The 11,073-nt window shown below is 38.8% G+C and overlaps 1 protein-coding gene across 1 annotated transcript in view; it reads left to right on the forward strand.

Moving 5' to 3' along the window:
- Nucleotides 1-11,073, forward strand: part of ARHGEF26 (Rho guanine nucleotide exchange factor 26) — an 89,450-nt gene that overhangs the window by 17,003 nt on the left and 61,374 nt on the right. The window contains exon 2 of the mRNA XM_085302873.1: nucleotides 10,902-11,026. Within this exon, the coding sequence (XP_085158999.1) occupies nucleotides 10,902-11,026 (125 nt within the window). The remainder of the gene's footprint in view (nucleotides 1-10,901; nucleotides 11,027-11,073) is intronic.

Raw genomic sequence — 11,073 nt, forward strand, 5'->3', positions numbered from 1 at the left:
CTTGTCAATATAATGACTCCTGAATGCCTTCAGAAACAACCTAAATTAGGCAAAATATAATACATCATTCCAAACAAATTGTATATGTTATACAAATAAATTATTTTTAAAAACTATGTTTGTACATATAATTATAAAAGTTACCAAACAAAAATGTAAGAAGAAAAATGTAAATAATACAAAAACACCAAGGAACCACAAAGTTTTGGTTGGAATCCCTTTTCTTACACTGACTTGTTCTTAGTTTTGCAAAAGTCACTCTTGATACTTTTGTTTTCTTTTTGTACAATAGCAAGTGATACACAGTGGTGGTATTTGAAAGAAGTTGATTTAATTAGCTGCTCTGTCAGAAACTTCCTGGCTGGTCATAGACATGCCATTTATGTCTTTGTGACTCTGATAAACTGGGGGTGATGGTCCTCCCTAGCACGATTAAGTGCAGTGACAGCACACAAGCTGACCTGGTATTAAGACAGGTACTTCTAAGGCTTGCTTGAGTTGTTTGTTTAATGGTTGTGCTTTCAAGATAAAAGTGCTTCACCTAAGTGCTGAGATGTGATTTGGGGTTTTGTGCATATGTTTGTACGTGTATATGTATGTATGTATGTGTATATAGATATATATGTGAAAATTTTAAGTATCAAAAATGACATTGGTAGAGCTATACAGTTTATCCTGCATTGCAGTTCTGTGTTCACTATTAATAGTCTTCTATCTTAGCATAAGGTTGTTTTAGAGCAGTGAATGATAAAAATTGCTTCATAGGAACATATTGGCTGAAGAAGAAAGATAATCAGTTCTGAAAACAGTGGTGTACTGGATGAGATAACAAAAGGAGGTAAGAAATGTTCAATGTGGGGTGTATCTTTTCACTCTTAAGAATCTTTTGAGCAGCACAGATGTAAATGGCCTTTGAAGTTCTGCTGCATGGTAGGTTAAGAAATAAGTCACAGTGAAGATGAAGGAGGAAAAAAGGACTTGATATAATAGAAATTATTTACACACAAGAAGAGCACTCAAATGATTGTTAGAAAATAAGAGCACAAACTGAACTGGAGAGGCGATAACTTTAGAAAATATGCTTGTGCATAAGAAACCACACAGCTGAATTTCAGCACAACCAACAGAATAAATCCTGATAATTAAAACACATTTGAGTTAACTAGTGTATTGAGAGTTGAACTGAGAACACTTCTGATAGCTTGAAGAGGAAGGACTGTAAAAGAAGTGCAAATTTTTCAAAAAGTTTAGGAAAATAACAATCTTAAATATACTGTATGCTTAAATATACAAAAAAAGTTTATTATTGAAAAAATACCCTCCAGATGTTATCTGGACAATACACTGCCTTGTAGAATAGCTGGTAAAATGAGAGAACGGCTTGAGAACTAGAAAAATGAGAGAATGATCTACTAAGTGGATCAGAGAATTAGTCATATTACATCTAAAATCATGGTCTTGCTGAGATTAATAGTAAAACTCAGTCTTTAGCGGAACCAGGATCTTACCCATTTTGCATAGTACAGATAGCAAGCTTGGATTTAAGGAGGAAGGGAACACTTCAGAGTTTTAACTCAGAAGAACAGATATGTTCCATACTTTATATTCCAGTTTTCCTCATTTCTTGGTACTACTAATGAAGATTTTGGATTCAGGGTGCTTCTAGGGGTGCAGACTGGCTTTTAGCCTGAAAAATTATGCTGCGCAAAATATGTTACTCCTTGTTGTGAACTCAGACACATACCTGAAAATGAAGTTGTTGGTAGCCATTTCACAGCTCTGCAGTAGTGGAGGCGATGACGTTCATAAAATTCCAGTATTTTAATGTAGCAAAGGGGAAGTCTGGACATAACTACAGGTTAATCAATTATCCAGTTGCCTGCAAGTAAAACCAGGCTGAGAATTCCTGAACATCAGCCCAATTTAGTTAAGCCATTATATTGGATTTAATTGTTTGACCTGAGAGATTCAGGTTTGAAAATCTCAGCCTCCATTTACAACAGCTCCCCCATGTGCAAAGTCCAGGCTGTAGTACTCACTTCTGAGTGGGCCTTTGGGGTTGCTTAGGGCAAAGCAGTTCAGCTGTTAGCAGTGGGCCAGGAGAGCCACGTGTCACTTAAAACTACGGGGCAGAGGGCCGAAGTCCACCTGCATGGAGCAGGTTGGACAGTTATTTTTGTAACAGTCACAGCCTGAAAGGTGCTCTAGAAGTAGGTGAATTTCTTGTTCCGCTTGTAAAAAATGACACAGTAGTGAATCAAACCTATAAACTATTATCTGTCATTAAAGAAGCAGATCAAAAATGTAATARTTTTCCAGATACTTTTATTTCTGTATGAGCTGAATGTTCATTCTAAACATTCATACAAAATAAACCTTTCTTTTTTCTTTCTTTTTCTTTTTTCTTTTTTTTTTTTTCAACTTAGGGAATCAGAACTAGCTCCTTGGAGACATACCCGCAGTAATGATCTGCTCTTCCTCCTTTCAATTTTTCAGGTACTTTGTGTGCGGTTTGCAGACAAAGAAATAATGAAGAGCAGGCACAGAACACAGCAACCTTCAGCTGCAAAGGCAGCTCTGAGGTTCAGACTTGGTTTTATAGGCTCCCAACTTTCTTCAGTTTCTAATAGCAACCACAAAATGTCTTCAGCTATGGCAAGCACTTTTTGTTAGGAAGGTTTGAAGTAACTTAGCTTCCTGCTATGTTGTTTAAATAGCAACATCTTATGAACTATAGTAATCATTAAAAGCATTTATATCTGCATTTTTCAGAGACTTTTCCTTAACCATTCTCCTGTAGAAAGGGCATTCTGTAGAAAGGATTAATAAGATGATTCTGTGAAGTACACTTCCAGAGTTTCATGGAAGAGTACATGGACTCTTAAAAAATGGAAAAACAGTGTATATAAATAAAATGAAGGAATTAATTTTCAGTTTCATAATTCTCCTTGAAAATCAGATTAATTAAACATTCACTGGAAAAAAATAAAAATAGATGTATTTTTGGAAAGTTTTGGTAACCTTTTAGAGAAATTACCTACTTTTAGCAATAGACAGGCCTGGTTCTACTAGACCTAATTATCCACACTAAAGTCCATGGAAGTTTTTCTAGTGAGAATATTTCTGATATGAACCTTTTGGGAAAAGAAGAAGTAACAGTAAAGAAGGACAAATAATTCAAGCAAGGCAGGAAGTGGTTTTCACATCAAAATTTAAAATCTCCCCCCTATTTCAGTCAAGAAATTGCAATCTCAAATATTTTCTGTTGGAAAATTCCCAAGCATCTCAACAAATGATGGAGCTGTGAGGTATGTCATTTATTCCATTAAGCTTGTACTGTAGAAGATGATTTCTGGACTTGCTTCTAATGCAATGAATGAACAGACATTATCAGGAAAGATTGCTGTTAAAGTATCTGGGTAACAAGTATCAGCTTAAGTGATAGTAAACATACAGCTATTTCTATGATAATGTAGAGAAGAAATTCACAACTTTCATTACAAGCACCCAAGAGGTAGCAGTGCTGTAATCATTAGTCATACTTCTTCGGGTATTCCCTCTTTTGTCTGCTGCTGTCCTATTCCAAGCTACTTCCCAGTTTAACAATAAAAATGGGGCCTTCAGCTTTGATAATCCATAAGCTGATGAAAATACCAATTAATAGTGCCTGTATCTCAGAATCACAGAATGGTTGAGGCTGGAAGGGACCTCTGGAGATCATCTAGTCCACCCCCCCTGCTCAAATAGGGGCACCTAGAGCATGTTAGACAGGGTTGCATCCAGGCTGGTTTTGAATATTTGCAGAGAAAGAGACTCCACGACCTGTCTGGGGAGCACGTTCCAGTGCTCTGTCACCCTAATTTCCTGTTAAATTAAACTCATATTAAATGTTAAGTATCTCAGATGAATGCTGAGGGCATTGGAAGTGTCTCACGGTCTACTGCTTTTAGAAAACATGCACAATTGAATTTTATTAGGACCATCACTAGGATGGTAAGAGGAGGGACATTACTAGGCTAGGAACAGGAAAAGAGTATGATTTTTTTCTTATGCTATAAAAAAAGGCTAAAAGAAGGGAATTTAGAATGCCAGCATTAAAAGTTTCTTTATTACTTTAGTAAAATATCTTTTCTTATGTAAAAGCTTTTAGTTAATGCTACAAAGCTGTTTGCCGTTCCTGAGTTACTGCAACTCAGCAAAAACACTTAAGGGGAATTTCAGAGATTTAAAGAAACTGTATCTTCTACCAGGCATGATTGGTTTGTATTTAAAATTAAGCAGAGCATTCTTGAGAGTAAAATCTCTCACAGTCTCTATTTGTATAGAAAGAATAGGGGTGAAGGCTGGGAAGTCTCCAGCCCTTGTATTTGGCATGGCCGTGAGTTTATTGCATTTGCCTGTGCTGTTGGGTTAGCAAGTGTACTTGGCAGCAGGTTTCTGCTACTCTCCTTGGCAAGAAGCAGCTCCCTCGAAGTTCATGTCCCTGTCAAAGTGGAGAATACAGTAACAGAAGTATTTTGCCAGTGGCCTGGCTGCCTCAAACTCCAATCTTGTCTTTTTTTTTTTTTTTTTTTTCTCAGTTAGTGGTGACCTCTGTCCCTCCTGTTGCTGGGGTAGGATTTTTGTGAGACACTAAGAGTCTTATTCATTCATGCATACCAATTACAAGATAGAGACTTGCACTAATCTGAGAACAGTTGGCTCTTTTTCAACTGACTGTAAACAGACGACTCAAAGTCATGAGAAGAGTAAAAAGAATGTTATTTATATTAATACTTCATAGCTGCTAGTTAACGCAGATGTGATACACAATCTGAATTCATTGCAGATTCAACAACAACTAGACACTTTCKCTTAGAGCCGTTCTGTCGCTCTGGATGTAGTCACAGAAGGGGCTGGATGGGCTTGAAAATGTCAACTGTAGCAAGAGCCTGGTGCAGGCAGGTGAGGACCCCAGACCTCAGTGAAACTCATCTGCACATTTCTGAAATTTTAGGGGATGACTGGTTTTGGACATAGCTTTGAAAAAGGACAGTTTCCAAACTAGCGTAACTSATAGCAAACGTACAGGATTTATTTCTGCAACAGTCGGTGACCACTGCCACAGGTTCTTCAGTCACACATCCTTAGCACTCTAAAAAGGATTAGGAGATGGAGAGCACTGATAGAGCAAATAGAGTAAGTCAGCTTATTTAAAAGCACTGAATTACAGGTGTTTCCTGAGCATCCTTAGGTTATTTGCAAGGTTGAAGAGACATAGGCCAGAACACACCAGAAAGAGAAGCATCAGCCCTGAGCTTGACAGTATGTTTGAAGGAAGCAGGCTTGACAATATAGTTGAAATATGTCTAAAATTCAACATACAAAATGTACAAATATTTGTCTTCCTCTTTTTATTGTTTGCCAGAAACCACAGTCCTATCTCTGAGTTGTAATATATCCCCTGAAAGTTAGAATGAACATTTTTATTTGATTTTTACATTAAGATCTTACAAAAATGTAGACATTAAAACCTGTAACTTTTCAAGACATAGTTTACTCTTACGTTGACTATTGCTGCTACCTTGAGACAATCTCTCATTTGAATCTAAATGACAATGAAAATGCAATTCTGCTATACTGAGTTTGAGAGAAGAAAAGGACATATTTTAAATATCTGAAATATCTGGAGAATAATRGTAATTACTTTGTCCATCCATTTCAAAATTATCCTATGGATCACGTACAATTAGCACTGCATGTAGGGATTGTAAAAACACAGGAATTTAATTCAGAAACAAATCCTGAGCCTCACTGGTGCTTTCTCTCTTGGATTTCACATAGAGCAAGTAGACACTGTTGAGTTACCAATTCATGCACAAATCCCATATGCTGTTGAAGGTAGGCATCAGATACATACAGAATTGATCTAGCAGAGCAGATTGTGTTTAGCAGCATTGCATAGAAGTGAATGACAGGAAGAGTAGAATTTATCAACTAATTTATCTGCAGTAATAGTCAGTTACATCTTAGCCAGTATAAGTCTGCATAAAAATGCTAATTTTATGCATATCTGTCTTCATATCCCCTCATGCTTTTGGAGTATTCTGAATAGAATCAGTAGACTGAGTTCATTTAATAGCTCTTGACTTGATGATTACCAGTAGATCACTGGATTTTTAAAGTGTAATACCTGTCYGGAAAGTAACTGTAAAATTAGTTTTAAAAAAAATGATTTTAATTCACTCTCTCTGATTTTCTCAGAATTTTGTGCTGTGACAGGATTAGCCTAAGGCTGGTAATTATGAAATTATACTTCTGTCTTTGCAAATTTTTACTCTCTTTAAAGCCTGGAAGCAAATCTCAGCATTAAATTTCCAAAGAATGTAAAATCATTAATATATGTAGCTGGCAATATATTACTATAAAACAGGTCATATATTTGATTAGATGTTACGGTGTAGAGGCTGGGTTCATATAAATCTAGCATTCATTTTAAAGCTTTTACTCCATTTTATGCACAACTACTAGATAAGAAAAAATAGGTGAGATAAATAAGCGGTGGTTGCTCTTCCACAGCTCAATAATTCCATTAGAATAAAATGAAAAAAGTGGTTTGGAATAAGAAGCTAACCATCTACACATGCCCTTAGAAGAATATAATGAATAGGAATAATATGGCAGCAGTTTTGCACATTCGCTCTTGTGGCCACTACCATGTTTCTCACCCTCATCTCTTGCCCAGGCTTGGAGTAATACAGGAGGTTTGTCTTGGGTCATTAAATTCAGTTGCTTGTTGTCAGAGGCTAAAATTTTCTTTTTTCTTGTATATGATAATCCATGTTCACATCCTGAAGACCCTTTCCAAGGKTTTTTTTCCAAGGGTTTTCAAAGGTTATTTCAGGATATTTCAGACTTTTGAGGCTATGATGTACATTGTCAGAATAAGAAATTTGTAAGGTTCTTAGCCATGAGGCCTTGTATCTGCAGCATATGTCCTTACATCTGTGAAATTCAGCTTTTGTAGTATTCTTCGGGATTGACATTGCATTCTTTTTTACTAATTCAGAGAACAGTGATACAGTGGTTCGGTAGCACCAGGCTGACCCTGTGAAGGGGACAAGCATTATGTAAGTTTTGAATATATATTGAACTTTAAGCATACTAGTAGATTTGTAGTACTTAGGATGAGTTCCTCTAATCTGATATCCTGCAAATTTAGGCTCTCAAAGTTCCCTCAGTTACCACTGCAGTGAAGCTAGTAATTAGTGTTTGTGGAATTACTGAGAAAAGTATACTCTTGATTTGAAGATGGGGAAAGATGAATAATTTTGTATTTTTCTTGGTAGATTTTCAGGGRATAACCAGAAGAAAAGTATAGCTGTCTTCCAATTTTTATGTCTGGTACTTGTTATGATAAACAATCATATGGATGTCAAGGGAGCTACTGGCATGTTTAAAGATAAGTATATAAATGCGTTCTGATTTGGGACAAATTCATTACATTAGCTTTTAGATCTTCTGTACTAGCTAGAAAACAGTAGATTGACTTAACATTTTCACTAGTAAATGTTCAAAACCACTACCTGAGTAAACCTGATTGCTGTGAAGACCTGACTGAAAGCTTTACTAGCAGATTTCTTCACTCTGCATCACAAGCTGTATAATGTTTCATTTTAATTCCTAAAAATTGGCATACAACTGTGATTTTTCTGTAATGGGACCTATACAATAGATCTCTCTCCATGCTGGTATTCAGTTCATTTCTTTTTTTTTTTTTTTTAATTTTAGAAAAGTACCTCTGTGGTTTTATGTGGAAACTGTACATTGTATGAGATGTTAATTATTGTGTTGCAATTTCCTTCTTTTAAATTATGTAGTTGATTTTACTTTTATTATAACCTTAATTTTATTGCAAGTCTTGCTTCTTTTTTACATCATATGAAATTGAATGCTGAAGTCACCATTCAGAAAGAAAAAATACTCTTTTAATTGCGTCATATTTAATATATATATGTGTAAGAGAATAATCTTGTAGAAGCTGATTACTTCAATTATTAATTACTAGGTTTTATGATTTAAGTAATATGCTGTAAATATATCCAATTTCTTGGCAATTCCATATGGAAAGTTTAGAGTTAATTTTAGAAATAATCCTGTATGTGAATTTTCTTTTTACTTAATGCATAAAGCTGTGAAAGCCTAAGTGACAAATGAACTAAAATTTGATGTTATGCCTATGGCTTTTCCTTGTGTGCTTTGGCTGTCTGAAGTTGGTACTGCAGTTTGAAGGTCTGTCTCATTTGTGAGACACACACATTTGTCAATTTTAATTTCAGTGTGCTTTGCTTCATTTCATTCTTAATAACTTTTTTYCCTTGGATTTTGCTGGTAGAAGAATTACTTCATGCAAGGTTTACGTGTGTRCACGAGCGGTTGGCTGTTCTTTGTATTTTCTTCAACGTTTTTTCTACTTGTTCACTTCCATTGTTCGTTACCTACTGAGCAGGCTTAGTATAAACAACGTAGAGTTGTTTTTAAAAACATAGTGCACTTTTAATTTACTCTATTTTTTCTGATTTGGTGAGATACAAACTCTTGAAATCTGGAAAGAAGAAAAATAGAAAATCTAGCAAAATTTTTTTTTTGTTCCTTCTCACGTTTAGCTGGGTGCTTAAGCAGGTGCCCATCTTTAAATAAGCAAGTCGCTGTGCTGGTGTCAGTTGGAAGATGTGCACTCTTGGACATGGGCCTGTGTTGAAGGACCAACCCTGACTGCAGCCTGTGTGAGGTTGCAGCTAGGTTTTTATCCTCCTGGTTTCATGCTCCTGTGTGTGTGTAGAGGAGGATCGGTTAGGAGGCCTTTGCAAATACATTTTGCCATCAAATCCGATGACAGTCTTTGTGTGTTGTAGTTCTTCCCTCTCTCATAATTAAATCCTGTTCTTGTAACAGTATCATTACCTCAGCTCTTGGACTTTCTTCAAAAGTATCACTTAGAAAAAAGAATATATATATATATATGTAAAGCATCTGACATACAGAAACCTCCTTTTTTTCTTTTTGGTGGGCATATTTTTACTAAAAGGAACCGTCCTTACTCCTGCCAGCCGCAGTGACTTGGGCAGTTCTCTAAACCTGCCAGTTTTTCCTACGCCGCGAGCAGCGCCTGCGTCGCTCGCTGAGGAGCCGTCTGCGTCACGGGCGCGGCGCACGCGTCCGGCTCCCCGCAGAGCTCTGGAGAAAGCCCGCCCGAGCGGCTGCTGGGTGGCAGGTCTCCGCTGAGCGAAGCGGGTGCCGTGCTGCAATACTGGTGCCTGTTGTCGCGTGTAGGCCCAGGTCTCTGTGTCGAAGCTTTTTGTACTGCTCGCTACAGGTTAAAATCTGTGGAGGCACCAGGCTTGCTTCTCGCGGGTAAGGGCAGCAAAGCGCCCTCTCGGAGAGGCGTGAGGAGACGTGTGCGAAGGGTAGCAGAGCACTGGCTGGCTCGAGCTGCTTCAGCTGTCTCCTTTAGCTCAGTTTCAGACATGACATGAACGTTTCAAAACTAATTTGRGTGGCAGAAAGCTTCAGAGTAAAGGCCAAGATCAAAGGCAGGTAGGCATGCACTACACGTTCTTCTGTAGATTATTTCCCCATCTTGACAGTTCTCCAGTTCTGGACTGGAGCCGATCYCAGGCTGTGAAGGGAGGACTTGGATTCGTGCATTTTCACGTGTCTGAGGTATTTATTTCTGTTCTGGCTTTCCAATTCAGATGAATTGCACAGGGAGAGAAGTCAGACGTAGATTTGATCTTTTGTGCATTTGAGGGGATTCCTGACAAGTAATTCAGTTTGGAGACTCAATACTAGGAAAGCATTCCAAATTATTTTTGACATTAGTGTCCAATGTAATAATCATGCATGCTGAAAGCTCATGCAGTCACTTTTTCCAGCAGAAGTGGAAACAAGTTCTAATTGTTCTCTCAGATAGTGAAGTAAGGATATGTTGTAATTACTAACTGTAACAGATAATTAAATAATTGAATAATTAGTGAATGAGTATTGTTCCTGTTCTGTGTGTGAACAGGAGTGTCCACATTGCTTGTTTGTCCTTGCAGCAGGGAGTCTGTGCTGCTGAGATCCGCCCCTGCTGCAGTGCGAAGCGAAGGACGTGCAGCGACCCCGGGGCGTGAGCATCATCACCCCGTGCGTGCGCGGAGCGGGGACCTCGGCCGGGGGCAGGGGCTGCCCAGAGGGGCTCTGCCGGCCTGCTTCCTGCCGTGGGAAAGCGTGGGCAGCACACGTCTCCACCTGCCAGCTTGAAGGAACATCTCCCCATCCCGGCAGATGCTCTTGCTGCAGAGCTCTAGGTGTCAAGGGAGTCGGTCCTGGCGACACTGTGGCTGTCRCTGAGCTTCAGGCTCGCTTGCTGCGCAAATGCCAAATGGCCTCTCTAGGAAGATGTGCGGGCAGGGGAGCGTGTTTGAAGCATGCAATTTGTTTCACTTTTTAAAACTGAATCTGTTTTCCTTCTGTCTCTGTCCCAGTTACATGATATACCACGTCACATTTAAGTTGCAAAGTCTTTACAAATACAGTCTTTTTCAGGCTTGTGTAATTTATAAGAACTGCTGGTAAATCACTGCTTATTTCCTCTTTGCTCACCAAAAGGCTCTTCCGTTCTCCAGGTGTGTTCCAGCACTTTGTCAGCCCACAGTAAAATAGCCTGAGCTAGCCCAGTCCAGTTCTTCCTCCAGAATATAGAGCAAGTGTTGGAAAGAAGGATTTGTGTAAGCTGTTGGCCAGCTTCAGCGTTACTTGCGGCTCCCTGCACTGCGGTCGAGTGCACCCGAGCAGGCGAGACGCGAGGCAGTATTGCTGCTGGCAGTTTTTGTCACTGTTGCTTTCTAAGTGTAACATTAAGTATTTTTAATACATAGACGGCTCCAGTGCATTCCTCCGATGAAAAGCCGGAGAGTGTCGTTATCAGAAATTGGTACGGTCTGAAAAAAGGAGTTGGAGTGCCTGAAGGACTGAAGCTGCCGCGGGAGAGCGCGCTGCAGGGGTTTGTTTCCCTGCCGCGCCGCGCCGCGAGCCCGGCGGGCAGCGGCG

This window comes from Rhea americana, unplaced genomic scaffold (assembly GCF_003343005.1).
Source record: "Rhea americana isolate MKP2758 unplaced genomic scaffold, rheAme1 scaffold_193, whole genome shotgun sequence".
Lineage (NCBI taxonomy): Eukaryota > Metazoa > Chordata > Aves > Rheiformes > Rheidae > Rhea > Rhea americana.